Genomic DNA, 21,354 nt, shown 5'->3' with positions numbered 1-21,354 from the left:
GGCTTTTATTTTTTTTAAATACACCTGTGTGGGGGGGGGGGGGTTCAAGCCCCCCCACACTCCCCGGGGACCGCCACCTCCCCGGGGCACTAATATTCAAATGCGGGGGTCCGTTATGGACCGCCAAGCTCCGAGGACCACCACCTCCCCGGGTCTGTGCAATAGGTGGGCACTTCATGGCCCTTGGGACCGTCAGCCCCCGGGGCCGGCTCCTGCAGTGTCCCGGGGTGCCCACCCCGGGACACTGCTGCTTGCAATGCCCTGTGGCACGTTTTAAGTTGGGGAATTAATTCCCCTTCAATCCTGAGGGCCCCTGGGGGCCAAATAGCCCACCAGGTACCTCCAGGGAGCGCCACAGGCCTGCGTTGCAGAGAGGTGGTCCAGGCAATACCCCTTTTTACACCTCTCTGCAACGCAGCTATGTGGCGCTTACTGGAGGTACCTGGTGGGCTAGTTGGACCCCAGGGACCATCAGGATTCAAGGGGACTTAATCCCCCAACTTAAAACGCACCACGGGGTGCGTTTGCATAGTGGTGAAGGGAGGGGGTGGGGCCTGGGGTGACATGTGTGAAAACACGCCCTGTGGCGCGTTTTAAGTTGGGGAATTAATTCCTCTACAACCCTGAAGGTCCCTGGGGGCCAGCTAGCCCACCAGGTACCTCCAGTAAGTGGCACTGTGCTGCGTTGCAGAGCGGTGGGCAAGGCCACGCCCCTTTTTACACCTTTCTGCAAAGCAGCTCTGTGGCGCTTACTAGAGGTACCAGGTGGGCTAGTTGGACCCCAGGGACCCTCAGAATTCAAGGGGACTTAATTCCCCAATCTACAACGCGCCAGGGGGTGCGTTTGCAGAGTGGTGGAGAAAGGGGGCATGGCCTTTGTCTACCTCTCACGAATCCCACTGCGTGGGGCTTACTGGAGGTAAAAGGTAGGCTAGTTGACCCTTAAAGGACCCCCAGCGGTGAAGGGAACTTCAATCTCCATCCAAGAGCGTGCCAGGGAGCGCGTTTGTAGAGTGGTGGGCAAAGTGGGCGTGGCCTGGTACGAGTATTTACCAGTGCTGCTATGTGAGACTGACTGGAGGTAATAGTTTGGGAAGTTGGCCCCCAAGGATGTCCTTGGGGACCAACTACCCCTCTTGTTACCTCCAGTCAGTCCCACACAGTGGGATTGCTAAGACGTCAATGGAGGCCATGGCACCCTTTCTCTACCACTCTGCAAACGTGCCCCGTGGCAGACTACGGGATGGGGGATGAAGTCTAATTTACTCCTGAGGGAGTTTGGGGACCAAGAATTCCTGATCATTGGTTGGACGCCCAGCACCTTTTCTCCACCACACTCCAAACGCGACTACTAGTTAACGCCTTAAAAGCGGCGGCAATTCTGCCGCAGTGCGGGTGATCCATTGAGAGTTCGGGCCGCGCCGGCCAACGGACATGCGCAGCAGTACGGAGGTAGTGATCGTGACAGCCATTGGCCAACAGAAGCAGTGAAGGTGTTAAAGTAGCATATTTCTGCACCTCTGACTTAGAGGTAGTTTTAATCCCCCTGCCCTATTATGTACTAGGGCCTTACAGAGAAGGTCATGCTAATCACAGGGGTAGCCCAACGCATAGGTTCCCTAGTGTATGTAGGTGTTTTAACTGTATTCTAAGTGTCTTTTAGCGTAGCACTGGCTCTAGGCCTGGTTAGTCAGAGTCAGTTACCACTAGTACCCATCATCTAGTACGACATCATCAGCAGTGCATTGTGGGGGCGCGAGTTATAATTAGCTGAACTAACTATAACTGGGGAATTTCTCTGGTTTAGTACGAGTGAAATATCCAACTAACTATAACTTTCCCTAAAACCTATGGTTTTTTCAGTGAATTTCTAAGGTTTTTTAAATGCTAATTCCTAACTATAACGTGCCTGAAACCTATGGTTTTTTAAGTGAAAATATATAATACATATATATAGATTTATATATAGATAGATAGCTAGGTGTGTGTATACACATATATATATGATTTATTTATAAAATATTTTATTATCTTTATATATTGAAAATTCAATGTAATTTTAATGCTTTCGAAAATAATTATATAATTTAAATGAATTCTATAGATAACCACTAGTAATTTATCTTACATAATAAATATAAGTAACAATTTTAATCTAGGTAGGTTTTAAATCCTTAACAAATAATTTAAATGAATATATTTACATACACATATTTACACTATTTACATTTTGAATGCTTGATTCAAAATTGAAAGTGATATAGAATGTTATTTAATTGTGTTCCTCATTTTAAATATACATATAATATTAATTTACATTTATATTGCATATCAAAATGTTGTTCCTATATTTAGAAAAGTTTAATCATTTTTAAACATTTTTCTGTATACTTTTCCATAAAGAGATCTCCACCCTCGTGGCAAAGCCCTCCACATACATATGAAAAGTTACTAGTAGTAACTTTACTCTTGTACTTGCCTCCAACACCTGTTTCACTTGGTAGTCAAGGTACACTAGGAAATGGTGACCTTCCAAAAGTAGCAAATGTGCTATGTGTCAGTAAGGTATGCACTCTTAGCATGTACTTCTCAGCGTGTTCTCAGAATTAGCAGTGTGATATCAAATAATTAACTTTTTATTATCGAACTATGTAGACAACACAATATTGACTTGCTCTATATTGTCAATGTAAGTAGATATGGAGTTTGAATAATGAATTGTTACTTCCATGTCCATGCCTATCTTGACAATATAATGGTAGTCCATATTTTGGAGTCTATGCACGTGTAACTCCATATTTCTGTCCTTGATATTTTGACCTACAACTGAATCAGTCCCGTGTTTTTAGAAGAAAAGTGAGAAACATTGTGTTTGATTATTCACCATGAGAATATCAGACTGCACTGCAATAATGCATTACTTTTAGACAAGTGTGACTAAGTGGTTATAATAGGTCATCAGCCATAAGTGAAAAAGGAAGGAATGGCATAGTGATCCCTAAATCCTCGTGGGAGCAATTTCTGTTTCCAAAACTGAAAGTAATAGTGCATGGGTCTCTTCAAAAGGGTTACAAATGGAGTATGCTCCATTCAGGTTGTTAAAAAATAAACTTCTACCTGTAGCAATAATGGTTGCTGAAGGAAGATGGGATATTTGGCCAGAAATCTTCATGAGAATACAATAAACAGGGCAGACTAGAGGAACCTTTTCCGACCAGTACTCTAAGATCACACACAAAGCAAATAAAATGCATTACGCCTTTAATCAAACCATTGACTAGACTAGTGTGGGTGACTTATGTAAGATACATTATTAATAACTGAAGACTTCCCTTAATACACATTCCTACAAGGCATTTATTGAATGATGATAGTGTGTACTTCTCTAGAAATTAATAAATTACTGTATGCCTAATATTAGAGTTAAATGCATGGGGTTCGAAATTCATAGTTCTTCCAGAGATACTGGAATTGATTACCTCTTCCATCACTACAGGCCTAGACCCTCCACTGTGGAAATGTGATATGGTGAAAGCACTGCTCAAGAAGCCCAATCTTAACCCCGATCTTCTGGGAAATTATCGCCCTATCTCCCTCCTTCTGTGTATTGGCAAGATCCTTGAAAAACGTGTCAATTCAGTCTTATGCACGTTTTAAGAGCCCCACAACCTAGTGCACCCCTCTCATACCAGGTTTCGGCCCCAACAGAGCACAGAAACTGCTCTTTTAGCGGTTGTTGCAGAGTCCAAGAAAATTCTTGACCAAGGAGACACAGCAGCTATCATCCTCCTTGACCTCAGCGCCGCTTTCGACACTGTAAACTATAACATTCTGATCCACAGACTAAGGAACATTGGTGTGTCTGGTGGTGTTTCTTATCACCTGGTTGCAGTCCTTCCTTGAAGATAGGTCTTTTCAGGTCTTTGAAGGAGCAAATTTCTCCAAGTGTATGTCACTCAGATGCGGTGTTCCTCAGGGATCGTTCCTGAGTCCCACATTGTTTAATGTCTATATGAGCCCGCAGGCTAAGATTGTTCTTCCATATGGTATTAAGATTGTCACATACGCTGATGACACGCAACTAGTTGTGGCTTTAAATCATTCTGAGAATTCGTCATCCTGCTTAGGTCCTTGCTTGGAGAAGGTTGCTAAGTGGATGGAGCTCTCCTGCCTTAAACTGAACGGAGATGCCTTGGAGTATCTACGCGCGCTAGAAAAAATAATTCTATTCTATTCTATTCTATAGACCTGCAACCACATTTCTACAACCTCTCATGCATAAACATTTATAACTTTCAGATTGCACTGGTTACCAAGTGAACATTTGAAAAATCTTTGTGAAATTCGTCTTTCAATGAGCAAAAAATAAACGTGTACATTTGCTCCTGCAAAAAATGTGCAGAGCACGTGCAAATTAATTTGATAATGTATTTATTCTTGATAGACAAAACTTAATTTTTTCATTAAAACACCTCTTATACTACAGCCCCACATATTTGGGGGAGTTGTTAGATCTCTTCCAATATGCAACAGGATTTGATTCTGTTTGTATCAGGAATTAATGTCTGACCATTTCCCGCATTAGAAGGGGCCAGAGAGGAGTTTGTGAGTACCCATCAATGTTTGTTTGTTGGCGCTCACAAGTTCATCATAGCCCTGGAACAGCCACTAATCACCCTGTGAATAGAAGTTTGTCCATGACCATTTGTTTGCAATACCAGCTCTTTGTGAATGAGAGAACAGAGATGTATAAATAATGTCCATTGTAGGCTTCTGACTGTGGATTTGTAGCCATTCTCATGCATTTGTTGAATACATCCTGACGCTTAAATATTACTTTGGCAGAAATTCTGTTAGTGCTTGCAAACTTGCCACACAAGCTCTACTAGCTGTAACTCTTAATATGTTTTTATTTTCCTCCTTCGGTACTTAAATTTGATCTGCAAGCATAGTACTATTCCTTAGGCCACAAATATTCTCTTTCTTATAAAGTACATAGGTTAGTTCTTAAAAGTAAATTGATTTTGAATGTGTCAATACATTAGTAAATATATATTGAATAAATGAGAACATTTATGTATGAGTGTCCACATATTTGTTAAATAACTAACCTATGTTCTGGAACCAAATGTGTCTTTCAGGTCCACCAGGTCCACCGGGAGGTGTGAGAATAGAAGATATTAAAGACACATCTTTAGTAATAACATGGAGCAGTGGAACAGACAATCATCAACCTATTTCCAAGTACACAATCCAATCAAAGAACACTCTTTCTGAAGAATGGAAAGATGCCAAGACAGGTATATTTTAACAATGAAGAGAGTGACCAATATGAATAGACCAGTCCTATACGTTGTCCTTCTGTGTCATGTAACATATTATATGTACGTATAGAAAGTTAGCATGTTAAAACACAAATTTCAAAACATCGATGAAAAATTAGATTGTCAAAATCTACACATCACATGAATTAATCCTACAAAAATGTTGACATAACCAAAACCAAAGCAAATGACTCTAAATACTTTGTAAATCGAGTTAGAATAGGTAATCTCATCTCAATCCTATAATAAGTAAGACATAAATGTAACAGGATTTTTTAATGTAAAAGGATGTATATTTGTGTAGTGGTTTACTTATGCAAAGTTGTATCTTAACTGCTTATGAGGCATCATTTATACTGCTAAGCAGATCCAGTCCCATTACAATTATTTCTCTAAGAGGGATATTAATTTGGACCATGCTCATCTTCAGAGAGCTGTGATAGTATGGTTTTACGGCCCTATTGCATCTTAAAGTACCTGTGCATAATTAACAATCCCTGTCTATTCCTCTCAGGGGCTACCATAGAGGAGATGAATCACTAATCGCAGAACTGAACTTGCCTGTTTTAAACAGCTCTCTCCCATTTTATCGCAAATTGGTGGCATGGACTGCATACAATCTTATGATCCCTTTTCCACCATGCCCAACCGTGCCATTTACCCCAATCTCCACATTCCCATCAAGAATCTACTTAAGCCAAAACAAATTAGGTGATTTGTATCAGATTTAAGCATCCTATTGTGTTCTCTGCCACCCCGGGGTTCAGCACAATGGAATAATCCATTGTTTCCTCCAATTAGTAAGCAGGAGGCAAAAAAGCAAGATATGTTCAACTGTTTCTTTTGGTGCACCACACATTAGGCACTTTACATTGTGGGCCTCCAAGAATGAGCCCACTTAGTTTAAACAAGCCAAGAGGCAAGGTTCAGTACAGGAACTGCAAATACAGTCATCTAGTTAGTGGTGGGAGCATCTCATCCAGGAGATCCTCTCTAATGTAGGAGTCATTGACAGTAAGAAACGTTTCTGTCAATCAGCCATAATTCCTCTGGATATGTAGCAATGAATCTCGGTTGTGCCAGAACGTCAGTTTGGGCAATGACTTAGAGACTGCTCTTGGTGGACCAGGGAAACACCACCGGCTAGCAAGTCCAGCCTCCAATAGGGTGGCCCTAATATACCGTAGCCAAGGAATATCTAGGGAACCAGAATCAGACAAGATTTCCTCCAGACTTCTGCGATAGGAGATAAGCTCTGGGGTGAGCCATATTCTCTGCCTGTAAAATGGGGGATCTAACCCCACTTTGTCAGAAAGAGATACTGACCCAAGAATCAGCCTAAGTGGGAGCAAGGTTGTACTTATAGGGAGCCCCATCAACTGTCTCAGAAAACGATTTTCTACTGCTATGATGGAATCTGTTCTAAGGTTTCCCCACAATTTGGCTCCATAGCAGGCTGTCACTAGCGCTTGAGAGTTATGAATTTCTAGGGCAGTTAAATGTGGGTATGTGTTCTAGTGTATTTCCTCCTAACTATGGGGTCGACCGCGCATTTCCCCCGGCCAAATTAGGATGGCGGGGGGAATCGTTTCCTGACCGCGGCGGACGGAAAGACAGTCCGCCACTTGTCTGCCAGAAGCAATCATTCAGATTGCCTGGCGGATGGTCCAGGGACCATAAAATGGTTGCCGTGCCTAGCAGGCACTGTCCACCAAAATATGATGAGGGAAATTTCAGGCCTTTCCATGGCGGCGTGGGGACTACTTAGGGGGCCCCATTGCGGGCCCCCATGTGTTGGGAGGAGGTGAGGGTGCACTTGGGGGTACCCATGGTACCCCCCTACATTTCACAGCACTACTTGGCATGTACCATGTGGTGCCTGCCACTTAGTGCAGTGAAATGCACAACATGGGTTTTCGCTCCGCAGCAGGAGCAGCTGTGAGCAGCATCCACCTCAATGTTAAAAATCAAAATGCAACCGCCATGGAGGTGGTCGCATCCTGATTTGGTATGCGGGACCGCCGTATGTATTGCGGACGGTCCCGGTTTACCACAGGATGGCGGACGGACTCAAGTCCGTCCGCCATCCTAATGACCCCCCTTAGGGTTTGAACTGTTGTACTGTTGTATCTCCCTGGGTTCAGAATCATACATTTTGCCTTGTTCACGTTGCTCTCCAAGCCCCTAAGCCCCTCTCTTTGCAGAAGCTGTCGAAGCGATCCAGCAGTCTCTGAAGCCCCATAAGGAATTTAGAGAGGAGCAGAGTATTATCCGTGAACATGAGAGCAGGGACCCTCATATTTACCAGCCTAGGGGCATCATTATTAGGGCTCCCGGTTTTATGTAATTTATTTTTTTGACATTTCCATCTTTAGTTATCCGTATTTACTTTTTTCTAATTTTATCTGTAGATATCCATATTTATTTTGGGTTTTGTGAAAAGAATGACGGTGAAACTGGTATATTTTCACATTTACTTTACCAATAAATATGCACGGAATCTTGAATACCGGTCAGGTTTCAGTGATATGAACCCCTGCAAAAGATAAATCCATGCACTTATATGAAAATATGCAAATTTCAGCATCAACCTTGTGCATATCTGCTGTTGTTTAAGCCTCTTTACTAAAATTGCTTTCTTATTTAACCCCCTTATATATCAATCAACACAGCTGTTGGCCTGGCAGTCATGGCAGAGAATGTATTTAGAATCACTCAAAAAGCAATCCAATTTCTATTTTTATCCATGTGCAAAAATAAAGAGTCAAGAAAATAAATGGTGTTCTGTCTGTATTTATCTGTAAAAGTCTGTAAAAACAGAAAACAGGGACCCTTAATCTTCATCACACTCCTCAAGATAATCAACAAGACCATTGATAAACAATGAAACTAGTGTGAGGTCTAGAACACACCCCTGCTAACCCCTCTGTTGACCGGGAAGGGTTCTGTTACTTCACCTGCACTACCACATCTTACTTGTGGTTAATTAACTGTGTGCAGCCTAGGCAAGATGTCAAGCAAATAGTCTGGAACGCCTATGTTGGCAACAACCTTCTACAGGATTTTTCTTGGAAGTACATCAAAAGCCCAGCGTAGGTCCACAAAGACAACGTATTATCAACCTTTGCCCAGGTTAATAACTTTCCAATACAGCACTTGGAGTCAAAACACCTGTTCTATAGTGCTAATAGACTCCCTAAATCCTGCCTGCAGAGGGGTTCACTGCCTCGGCGAGTCGCAAGCTCCGGCACCCCCGACCTCCCCTCCATTCATTGTACAACACCGTTTCCAAGCTACAACCTGGTCCTGAAGATGATCCTGATTTACAAGGATCGAAACGCCGCCGACTTTTCAGCGCCACACCATAGCGCATTGCCTTTCTTGGTTCTAACAAATGATTGTACATTCTGTTGAAAACAAACATTGAACCTTCCTTCACTGTACATATATTTTTGCATTTTGCGCCGTGCTCGCTGTCACACACATTGTCACTTGCGTCGCCACTTATTTCACCACTTGCACGTTATAGCACCAAGTCCAATGTCAGGTTGTTTCTTCACAGTGCTGATACAACTGTTCCCTGACCATATGTAAATACATGATGCCTTGTGCATTTCTCAAAAATCAATTATCAAGAGTCTTCCTTTTTTCCATTCTGCAATGATTCTGTACATGCTCTATCTAAAACCGTCCCCTTGAATTATACCATTTGTGATATTGTTGTTTATTAACTGCAGAGGGGTTAGGACATTCTTAGAGGCCAATCATTCCTGCAGTCTACATAGAATTACTTTGCTGAAATGTTTCTGTGCACTATCGATAAGGTTTACGGACCTATAATTAAGTGGGGAATCTCGGGTGCTTTTTTTATGAATCGGTCTAATTTCGGCCCCAGCCCTCGTGGGGGGAGTTTTAGCCCCTTTCATAACAGCAGAAAATATTACTGAAAAATAAGCATTCCAAATACTTGGTTCACTTAGAAACAAATCACCAGGAATTTCATCGAGGCCTGGGGCTTTATCTGGGACAATCCCTCCTATAGGGTTTAGTACTTCTGGTGCTGTAATCTCACGGGGGTCACAGACTTGGAAGAAAACAGTAGCATATAAAGGACCAGCCACAGAGCTTGTGTCCTTTTCCCTACTGTCTTTACAGGCCATTCCTAGAGCCCAGCATGCTTCAGCACTGGGTGTAGTGGGGGCCCTGGGTGTAGTGGGGACCCTGTTCCCATTTTCAGTAAAGAGTGGAAAAATGCTTGACCCAATCTCTGGCTGCAATATTACTGTCAATGCCGCCAGACCCCTCCTTGCTTTCAGTTGTCACCAAATTCCAAAACTAGCGATGGTCTTTGGTTCGCACAGCCTCAGGAATATATTATGTGAATGCTTATATATGCAATCATTAATAAGTATAAAAGGCAATACAATTTAATATAATAAATTTAAAGACTCAGGAAACCTTTTGACCACACAGCACTTAATGGTTCCTTGATGCAAGAATCCCTGGTATTCCTTGGCGGGTCAACTATCTACAGGAAATCATATAATGTATAAATTTAGCCAAGCACCAAATGCATCCTTTGAATTTTCCTTTTGCTTTGGGCGAAGGCTGAAAACTTCTCCCACCTTTGCCAAAAAGGTACATTTCCTGACTTCATGGTTTTCAATTTTATATTCCACCCACTCATAGGGAAACTCAGTACGTCTGTCATAAAACAATGGGGATATCCTCATACAAATGCCACCAGACAGAAATATGTACCTCTGAAATAGGTTAAAAAATCTGATTATCGCCTTACCCTACTTAGAACGCATCAGTGTTATATTGTTTTGATTGTTATTTATTTTGTTTCGTCTCGCTGTTGACAATGGTGCAAACTTAACTACAAGGTGCAGTACAGAGCTATAAAGTAAACTTTTTTATTGAAGTATGGATGGCTCAAACACAAAGAATTGTATATGTATGTATGTCTGCCTGCCTGCCTGTGAGAATGGGAGTTCCCTGTTAAAATAAGATTACATAGATTCCCATATGAGAGTAAGGGAGGCGCGGGCACCTATTTAGATGACTGCACTGTTTGCACGTGGCATTTTTCTGCTGCATCCCGGTTCAGTTTGTGTGGACGTTGAGAAGTTCAACCAAGTACTGGACGCCAGTTGATTTCCCCTTCCTTACTTTGGCAATTTCAATCTGCATATTCAAACTCATGACTCTGACTTTGAAATTACTGGTGCCCTTCTAACTAGATGAGAGGTGTCTACTCACTACTTTACACCTTTTCTTGAACAATTTCTCCTGTCACATACATGACCATCAGTGCCCCAACACCCATAGCTTCATTCTGTATCTTTAAAGAGAAATAGTAAGCAAGGGTCCTCTTTCCTTTACTGGATTGCACATACTAATTGTGTTACATCTCTACAATGTTTCCTAACCTAACATCCTAATTATGATAAGCAAACATTCCATGGATACAACCTTCAATAAATTCTACCATCTCCACACCCATGAAGTTATGTGAACGTATTTACACACCTGGAACGTCACCACCATTTTTTAACCAAGCAGACATTTTCATGCCTCATCTGATGAAAGGCACAATTCCCTGACCTACTCACTACATGAAAACTCATCCTCTCCACCAATACCCCTGTGCTAATCTAGCCAAACCCACTCTCCTTTGAGCTTACATTTGCCCTGGTAACACACACAACTGCCAATACTCTTTGACTCATAAAATACTCTGCACTGACAATCTTTAAAAACTGTTCCCCCTTCATATATCTGTTGCTATTACTCTTGTTTGTCCTGTTACAACTGTCTACCATTTACTTGCTTTTCCTCAAAAGTAATATTCTCATGCCAAAACAAAAGCCATTTGCTTAGTGACTCCATGCAATCTGACTATAAAGCCATCTTAGATTGAGCTTAAACTGCCCGAATCAAAAGCATCAATCTGAGTAATCCATGAAGATGGGTTTCACTTAAGGAACTCAGCAGAGGTAAAAAATCTCACACTTTTGTTAAAACCTTTTATTGATCACATGTACTATTCATAAAGTTGTCAGTCTTGATCATTACTGTCATTACATGCTTATAGACCACAATGTATCTTGCAAAACAATTTTCAGTTGCCTTGATGCTGAATGCCCACTTAAGTGTAAGAAATGTCCCCATCACTGTGTCCATGTCCTCTTTTCCAAGCATTCACCATTTTTTCACCTTACTTTTCAGATTCTGCCACCATAGCCTTATTGAAAACACTTAGGGGCATATTCTCAAAGAGCTATCTCCAAGTTAAAGGCACTTTATCACAGCCAAAGTCACGATAAATGTTTCGCCCCATTCACAAGCTGGTGTTAACAGCCCATAACACCAGTTTACCCGCGATAGCAGCCACAAAAAACATCGCCACAGATGACCCTGGCAACTATTGCTAATGAGATGCACGGTAGGCGTTCCTGAGCAAAAAGCTGAGACAACACCACTCCCCAACATTCTCAATGACCAGACAGATCAGGGATAAGATCACAAAACAGGCGCTAAGGCACGTCAGCAGCAGGAAATTAACACCTGCTCTGACCTGGTGCAAAGTCGGACCACAGCCTGCAACAGAAAAGGTAGCCCAGCCCACAGCCACACCTGAAGAACAACAGATGTCATGGAGCTACTGAACATGCAGCTTGGAGCCCCAACAGAGCCACAAAACCCACTGCCACCACCCCCATGGACCACCCCCAACCCCCGGACACCCACCGCCCCCGCCGGACTAACACTGAGGCAGCGCAGACAAAGACAGCGACCCTCCGAAAATGCACCAACCTCACAGACCCAACACCAGAGAATGTCATTGCCCATTACATGCTCAAAGGGACAACCCTCCTCTGCATCCTGACCACCATTGCCAACAGGCTGACGGTACTACACAGTGGACAACTAACATCCCACCTCAGACAAAGCTGCTGGCCATGCTGCACATGTTGGCCTCTGGTACCCTCCAACCAACATCAGCCTGAGACGGAGGAGGCACACAGCCAGGCCAATCCAAGTCCCTCACAACGGTCATGGGTGACCCCATCAGCTTGGTACCCCACTATCTATACTTCCCACACACTGCACAGGAACAGCTGGAGACCAAGCAAGGAGTGTACACCACAGCTGGCTTCCTGTACGTGTCATGGGGCAATAGACTGCAGACATGTCCTACTAGTGCCCCCTGGCAAGACTGCACACAATAAGCGCAACAGAAAGCGCACGTATCCCACCAATGTGCAGGCAATAGCGGACCACCGGGGTATCTCTGCCAATGCTGCCGCAAACCACCCAGGCAGTGTGCATGATTCCTCCACCTTCCGACAGTCCATCATCAACCTGCGCCACCAGGATTGCACGCACGGAAATGCCATGCCCGTTGGCCAATACCAAATGCACACACCACACACCTCAACTCCACAATCATGCAACACACAACACAGGAAATGCACACGTCACAAGCTCACATACAACATGCACACCCACCAGACACAACAGCACATCTCACTGTGGGAACCTGGGGCAGCCATGTACATTAGCCATCAACGGCATGGCACCTCGGCCACACAATAGCAGAATTTTGGAAGAGGTGGGGACCAGGCATGTGTGAAGGAGGCAAGTGACTGATGAATGAGACTGTACACAATGCCAAGTGTGGCGTGGATGTGCTAGCTAGACTGCAGTATGCAAACCACACACATATCCATGCCGACACACTGCTGGTGTCTGGAGTGTAGTGGACAGTGGACGCAACCATGTCACCCCAGCCAGTGGGGAAGATCGCGGAAATGTAGCTTGTTACGTCTCCCCCGTAAGCGTGAGCAGAGTGGGCTGGCCCGGCGTACACCAGGCCAGTGTGGGGGTGTGAATAAAAGGCACGTAACTCTGGGCGTGGTCCTCTTCCAGGATGCCCAATGTCTCTGCCAGGGCAGCGCCTCTCACTCCACCACAAGGCCGACGCCGTGAGCGATGTTGCCAGCAATCCTGTGCGCCTGCTGCACACCGACCCGCTGGTCCCTGAACCAGTCCTGCCCACACCTGCGCTCCCAGGCCTCAATGTCCACCTGCCGACACCAGCGTGTGTCAAAGAGGGCCCACCACATGCCAGTGCAATCTCCAAGCCCGAGGACTGCGTCCTTGGCAGCCAGCTCAGACCATCGCGGCCTCCGCAACACTGGCCCGCAGTACTCCTTTCTCGTTGATGTACTCCACAGGCATGCACAACGGACAAGTAGGTCACGCATTTGGAACTGAGTCTTGATTACACCATGGCAGAGCACATTAATTATGGCTGAGTGTATGTCACTATACACCCTTCGACGTGGTGCCACCAGGTCTTAGTCGTACATCACAACCGCAAGATTCAGTGGGCCCAAGCAGACTACTGCTCTCGGCCTATGCAGCGCTTGAGTAGGTCACAGAATTGGAACTGGACATCGATTATTCAAAGGCAGAGTACATATCATTGCACGCAAGGAGAGGCATGAGAGGATGACTCGTTGCATTTAGGTGGAGAAAAGGATCATTGTTACGGAGGTCATCGAACACTACTGCTCTCGGCCTACGCAGCGCTCGAGTAGGCCACAGAATTGGAACTGGACATCGATTATTCAAAGGCAGAGTACATATCATTGCACGCAAGGAGAGGCATAAGAGGATGACATGTTGCATTTAGGCGGAGAAAAGGATCATTGTTACGGAGGTCATCGAACACTACCGACAACTGCCCTGGTGTCACTAACTCTGTGCATCGCGAGCCAACGACACATGGCTGTGGGCCACTGCTGAATGCTGCCTCTGGCCTACACTGCGGTCCAGTCTTGATTTGGCAATGGCGGAGTTCATGTTAGTGTACCAGCATCATCGCAGACTGCATCCCCTCTCAGCCCCGGTGCCACTAAGTCTGTTCCCTGACATTCATGGACACTCTGTGGTCCTACATTGGTGGCGTCTGAGTCTATGGACTAGGGTGTAGTTTTCATCCTCATGTAGCTGATACGGAATTGGTGGTGGCAACCAGGTTGTCGCTTTCCACTCCTCCATTTGCTGCTTGCGGATAACAGCAGACCTCTGCATCATACCCTGGAGGACACCCTCCACTGTCGCATGTAGCCCTCCGCCACATTCACCTCGGACATCGATGAGGACCTGCCCAGTCTGCGTGGCCCTACCTCAGTGCACCGCAAGTCACCGTCCTGTGGCGCGGTGCCTGTGCCGGCAGCTGTGCATCCGGGGCCCCTAACTCTGTGCTGGTTAGGTCCGGGACACCTTCTTCTGAGATATTTGATGGCCTATGAGGCAATGGCCTTGGGGTCATCAACGCCATGTGTCTGTGGTCCTGTGCTGTCCACTGGCTCCGGCCTCAACTGTGGCCCACCAGGACTCACACATCAAATCGAGTCCTGACCGGCCCGGACGTCACCTCACCACAGGAGGCACATGCCACAACCGCCAGGACCAACACCAACTGCCAACTGCCAGGGTCGAAACGGTCGTACTGGCTGACTGACAGAGTTGCTCGCACCTGTCGTGGATGCCATCTTCTGCCTGATCCCCTGCTCAGCACTCCAGGTGCCACTGACTCAGTGCACCGCAACCCATGGACCGTTACTGATTGAGTTTTGTGCTGTGGAGAGGTTGCGCAGCAATGTCACCTCAGGCAGTGTGGGAGACCTGGGACGTTGATGAGGATGTTGGTGCAGGTCTAACACACCCCACTGCATCTGCATCAGGAATAACCCAAAGGGACACAATCCTAGACGTTTTCTTCACATGAGTGCACTCATCCACAAGGCCGACGCCGTGAGCGATGTTGCCAGCAATCCTGTGCGCCTGCTGCACACCGGCCCGCTGGTCCCTGAACCAGTCCTGCCCACGCCTGCGCTCCCAGGCCTCAATGTCCACCTGCCGACACCGGCGTGTGTCAAAGAGGGCCACCACATGCAAGTGCAATCTCCAAGCCCGAGGACTGCGACCTTGGCAGCCAACTCAGACCATCACGGCCTCCGCAACACTGGCCCGCAGTACTCCTTTCTCGTTGATGTACTCCACAGGCATGCACAACGGACAAGTAGGTCACACATTTGGAACTGAGTCTTGATTACACCATGGCAGAGCACATTAATTATGGCTGAGTGTATGTCACTATACACCCTTCGACGTGGTGCCACCAGGTCTTAGTCGTACATCACAACCGCAAGATTCAGTGGGCCCAAGCAGACTACTGCTCTCGGCCTATGCAGCGCTTGAGTAGGTCACAGAATTGGAACTGGACATCGATTATTCAAAGGCAGAGTACATATCATTGCACGCAAGGAGAGGCATGAGAGGATGACTCGTTGCATTTAGGTGGAGAAAAGGATCATTGTTACGGAGGTCATCGAACACTACTGCTCTCGGCCTACGCAGCGCTCGAGTAGGCCACAGAATTGGAACTGGACATCGATTATTCAAAGGCAGAGTACATATCATTGCACGCAAGGAGAGGCATAAGAGGATGACATGTTGCATTTAGGCGGAGAAAAGGATCATTGTTACGGAGGTCATCGAACACTACCGACAACTGCCCTGGTGTCACTAACTCTGTGCATCGCGAGCCAACGACACATGGCTGTGGGCCACTGCTGAATGCTGCCTCTGGCCTACACTGCGGTCCAGTCTTGATTTGGCAATGGCGGAGTTCATGTTAGTGTACCAGCATCATCGCAGACTGCATCCCCTCTCAGCCCCGGTGCCACTAAGTCTGTTCCCTGACATTCATGGACACTCTGTGGTCCTACATTAGTGGCGTCTGAGTCTATGGACTAGGGTGTAGTTTTCATCCTCATGTAGCTGATACGGAATTGGTGGTGGCAACCAGGTTGTCGCTTTCCACTCCTCCATTTGCTGCTTGCGGATAACAGCAGACCTCTGCATCATACCCTGGAGGACACCCTCCACTGTCGCATGTAGCCCTCCGCCACATTCACCTCGGACATCGATGAGGACCTGCCCAGTCTGCGTGGCCCTACCTCAGTGCACCTCAAGTCACCGTCCTGTGGCGCGGTGCCTGTGCCGGCAGCTGTGCATCCGGGGCCCCTAACTCTGTGCTGGTTAGGTCCGGGACACCTTCTTCTGAGATATTTGATGGCCTATGAGGCAATGGCCTTGGGGTCATCAACGCCATGTGTCTGTGGTCCTGTGCTGTCCACTGCCTCCGGCCTCAACTGTGGCCCACCAGGACTCACACATCAAATCGAGTCCTGACCGGCCCGGACGTCACCTCACCACAGGAGGCACATGCCACAACCGCCAGGACCAACACCAACTGCCAACTGCCAGGGTCGAAACGGTCGTACTGGCTGACTGACAGAGTTGCTCGCACCTGTCGTGGATGCCATCTTCTGCCTGATCCCCTGCTCAGCACTCCAGGTGCCACTGACTCAGTGCACCGCAACCCATGGACCGTTACTGATTGAGTTTTGTGCTGTGGAGAGGTTGCGCAGCAATGTCACCTCAGGCAGTGTGGGAGACCTGGGACGTTGATGAGGATGTTGGTGCAGGTCTAACACACCCCACTGCATCTGCATCAGGAATAACCCAAAGGGACACAATCCTAGACGTTTTCTTCACATGAGTGCACTCATCCACAAGGCCGACGCCGTGAGCGATGTTGCCAGCAATCCTGTGCGCCTGCTGCACACCGGCCCGCTGGTCCCTGAACCAGTCCTGCCCACGCCTGCGCTCCCAGGCCTCAATGTCCACCTGCCGACACCGGCGTGTGTCAAAGAGGGCCACCACATGCCAGTGCAATCTCCAAGCCCGAGGACTGCGACCTTGGCAGCCAACTCAGACCATCACGGCCTCCGCAACACTGGCCCGCAGTACTCCTTTCTCGTTGATGTACTCCACCGGCATGCACAACGGACAAGTAGGTCACGCATTTGGAACTGAGTCTTGATTACTCCATGGCAGAGCACATTAATTATGGCTGAGTGTATGTCACTATACACCCTTCGACGTGGTGCCACCAGGTCTTAGTCGTACATCACAACCGCAAGATTCAGTGGGCCCAAGCAGACTACTGCTCTCGGCCTATGCAGCGCTTGAGTAGGTCACAGAATTGGAACTGGACATCGATTATTCAAAGGCAGAGTACATATCATTGCACGCAAGGAGAGGCATGAGAGGATGACTCGTTGCATTTAGGTGGAGTAAAGGATCATTGTTACGGAGGTCATCGAACACTACTGCTCTCGGCCTACGCAGTGCTCGAGTAGGCCACAGAATTGGAACTGGACATCGATTATTCAAAGGCAGAGTACATATCATTGGACGCAAGGAGAGGCATAAGAGGATGACATGTTGCATTTAGGCGGAGAAAACGATCATTGTTACGGAGGTCATCGAACACTACCGACAACTGCCCTGGTGTCACTAACTCTGTGCATGGTGAGCCAACGACACATGGCTGTGGGCCACTGCTGAATGCTGCCTCTGGCCTACACTGCGGTCCAGTCTTGATTTAGCAATGGCGGAGTTCATGTCAGTGTACCAGCATCATCGCAGACTGCATCCCCTCTCAGCCCCGGTGCCACTAAGTCTGTTCCCTGACATTCATGGACACTCTGTGGTCCTACATTGGTGGCGTCTGAGTCTATGGACTCGGGTGTAGTTTTCATCCTCATGTAGCTGATACGGAATTGGTGGTGGCAACCAGGTTGTCGCTTTCCACTCCTCCTTTTGCTGCTTCCGGATAACAGCAGACCTCTGCATCATGCCCTGGAGGACACCCTCCACTGTCCCATGTAGCCCTCCGCCACATTCACCTCGGACATCGATGAGGACCTGCCCAGTCTGCGTGGCCCTACCTCAGTGCACCGCAAGTCACCGTCCTGTGGCGCGGTGCCTGTGCCGGCAGCTGTGCATCCGGGGCCCCTAACTCTGTGCTGGTCAGGTCCGGGACACCTTCTTCTGAGATATTGGATGGCCTATGAGGCAATGGCCTTGGGGTCATCAACGCCATGTGTCTGTGGTCCTGTGCTGTCCACTGCCTCCGGCCTCAACTGTGGCCCACCAGGACTCACACATCAAATCGAGTCCTGACCGGCCCGGACGTCACCTCACCGCAGGAGGCACATGCCACCACCGCCAGGACCAACTCCAACTGCCAAATGCCTGGGTCGAAACGGTCATACTGGCAGACTGACAGAGTTGCTCGCACCTGTCGTGGATGCCATCTTCTGCCTGATCCCCTGCTCAGCACTCCAGGTGCCACTGACTCAGTGCACCGCAACCCATGGACCGTTACTGAGTGAGTTTTGTGCTGTGGAGAGGTTGCGCAGCAATGTCACCTCAGGCAGTGTGGGAGACCTGGGACGTTGATGAGGAAGTTGGTGCAGGTCTAACACACCCCACTGCATCTGCATCAGGAATAACCTAAAGGGACACAATCCTAGACGTTTTCTTCACATGAGCGCTCTCATCTATAGTGCTCCAGCCTCAGTGAACTGCAACTCACGGACACTTCTGTTTGTATGTTGGGTGACCTCTGTACTTGCTCCGGCTCCACCCATTTTGCTCAGCCATTGACTCTGTTATGCAGGTGCTTTCTGTTTTTATTGCACTGGTATCCACTGTTCAAGTTGTTGCCAGCACCAAGCACTCCGTGCAGGCTGGCTTATACTCACCCCACACACATCCAGCACAGGCGTCACTGTACATGTGGCTCTGCCAATAAAGGGGCCGGGCGCACGTGCCCATAGCCAGTTCAACATGATATCTGCGTGTGTCCCTGTGGTCTTGTTGTATGCATGAGGGCCCTGGGCCCTACGACATTACATTGTGCTGTGTACAGCGGACGCGGACATGTCACCGCAGGCAGCGGGTTAGAGTTTGGACATGTAGCTTTGTTGCCACCCACTCAATTCATAAGGGAAGTGGACTGGGCCATCGTACGCAGAGCCAACGTGGGTGTGTGACTGATATGTGCGTGCCCCTGAGTGTGGTTGTGTACTAGGAATGTGCAACTGCACATATCTCTATCGCAGTGTGGGTCTCCTTTGTGGGGTGTGGGTGGTCCCTGAAGGGTAATAGACACCCACGTATGTGATCTATTTCACCTTCCATGGGTTCGGACCACACCCGCACCTGTTCGGCCACCTCCTTTTGGCGTTCTGACACCTGGCATTGAGGCGCCATGTGTGGGTCGTTGAAGTGTTGTGAGCCAGCCGTGCTTGCGGGTGCTTCATGCTGTGTGGTCTGTTGCAGGGGCTGGGTTCTCCTCTAAGTAGCTTGGCTGCCCTGGTCCCGGTGGTGGGTTGCGTGGGTTGTCCATGGGCTGTTGTAGGGCATCGGTGTCGAAGGTGTGGTGGTCCTTTCCGGCATCACTGATGTGTGGTCTTCTGTGCTCTGCTGGAGGTGTTGTGTGTCCCTCTGCAATGTGAAGGGTAGATGCATGTTGACATTGTGTTGACATGTATGTTGGCGCATTGTTCTTGTTTACATGCAGACTGTATGACAATGTACATTGTTACTGTTTTGGTGATGCAGGATTTAGATGCGGGACAGTGGACATTTAGACTACATGATGGATGTGAGGTTGTACGCAAAGATTTCCATTTCACAATTTCCAGCTCTGTCAGATGTAGTAGACCTGTTTCTGCGAGTGTGTGGAGCCAGTTGTGTCCTCTGTTCTGCAGTGTCGGGGTTGCACATTGTACCACATTGTCGTCAATGTGGATGTGCTGTTATTGCTATGTGTGTGTGCTGCAGTGTGCCACGGGCATGAGGGACATGATCCTGGGTCATTGTGGGTGTGTAGTGTGCTATGCTTAATTGTGCATGTGTGCCATTGTGCCCATCTCCCCCGTTCCCCCAGTCCCTGGTCATTACTTACCCTGTTGTTGTTGTGTCAGGTCCTCCCGAGCTGTGTCCGCACTCCTGACTCCTTGCACCGTCTCCACACTGTTGACTGTGGCCTCCGTTTCCTCCAGCTCCTCCTGTGGCACAGGACTCCCACCTTCTGTTGCCGTTGCTGCCTTCCTGTTGGCAGAGGCTTTGTGCCTAGTTTAGATTTTCACATCATGCCAGCGCCTCTTGGCCTCCTCCATTGGCCTCCTCGACACTCCGACTGCATTCCCTGTTGTCTAATATTGGGTCAGTTGATGGTTGTGTTCTGTCACCTCCGTGACACTGATCTGGTTTTGCTGCGGACTGCACCCCGTCTTCCTCTCCCTCTTCTCCTTGGCCTTCCCCGAGCCCGTTGTTTCTTGCTGGTGGTCTGTGGGGGTTGTGGGGTTTGCGTTGGCCTCTGCGCTCGGTCAGGGTCTATCCATGTTGCTGCGCACTTTGGATTGTTTCTGGTGTGTTGTCTTTGTAGCTTTTATTGTGCATTTTCCCGCCAGACGCGTGGGATTTGCAGGCCTGCCGCTGGTTTTTGCAGCTTTTTGTATCGCGATTGGCCTTATCGCAGCTTTTTTGCGTTCCTGTTTCGCATTTTTGCTGCGTGGCGTTGATTTTAACGCGCCGTTTGACGCGTTATCTGGTGACTATCGCATGGCACCGCCGTGTTGTGAATACTTGGATAACACGGCGTAAATTTCCCGCGATGGACTACGATGTTGAAGGTTGCGTTAAGTTGCTTTTGCGATGGTTATCACATGTTCTTGAGAATATCCCCCTTAGATCTTTTTCTTCCCCTCCTCCCTCAATCAGGCTATTAAGGTGTGTGTGACAAATGGCCTTTTTGGTAATTCATTACTGTCTTGTCACGTGTGGCTTAATCCTGAATGAGTGAATGAGCATGGGTATTTGTAAACACAACACATGACCCAGGACCTCTTGGTGCTAGGCCAACAATGGTAATTAAGAAAAGGGAAGCCACAAATTACACCCATTAACAAAATAAATGGCATTCTCAAAGGCTTGGTAAAATTTACATGACTAGCCAGTTGCATTCACAGACAGAGAAGGCTCACCTCCCATGGAGTCAGAATATATGAAAGTAAAATCAGAATGA

The 21,354-nt window shown here is 47.5% G+C and overlaps 1 protein-coding gene across 3 annotated transcripts in view; it reads left to right on the top strand.

Moving 5' to 3' along the window:
- The window catches only part of CNTN1 (contactin 1), a 988,997-nt gene that overhangs the window by 724,540 nt on the left and 243,103 nt on the right, over positions 1-21,354 (top strand). For all 3 annotated transcript variants that reach the window (XM_085653079.1, XM_085653080.1, XM_085653081.1), the window contains one exon: positions 5,142-5,300. In XM_085653079.1, coding sequence (XP_085509205.1) covers positions 5,142-5,300 — 159 coding nt within the window. The remainder of the gene's footprint in view (positions 1-5,141; positions 5,301-21,354) is intronic.

Source organism: Triturus cristatus, chromosome 4_1, assembly GCF_964204655.1.
Source record: "Triturus cristatus chromosome 4_1, aTriCri1.1, whole genome shotgun sequence".
Lineage (NCBI taxonomy): Eukaryota > Metazoa > Chordata > Amphibia > Caudata > Salamandridae > Triturus > Triturus cristatus.
This window is presented reverse-complemented; position numbering and strand designations above follow the sequence as displayed.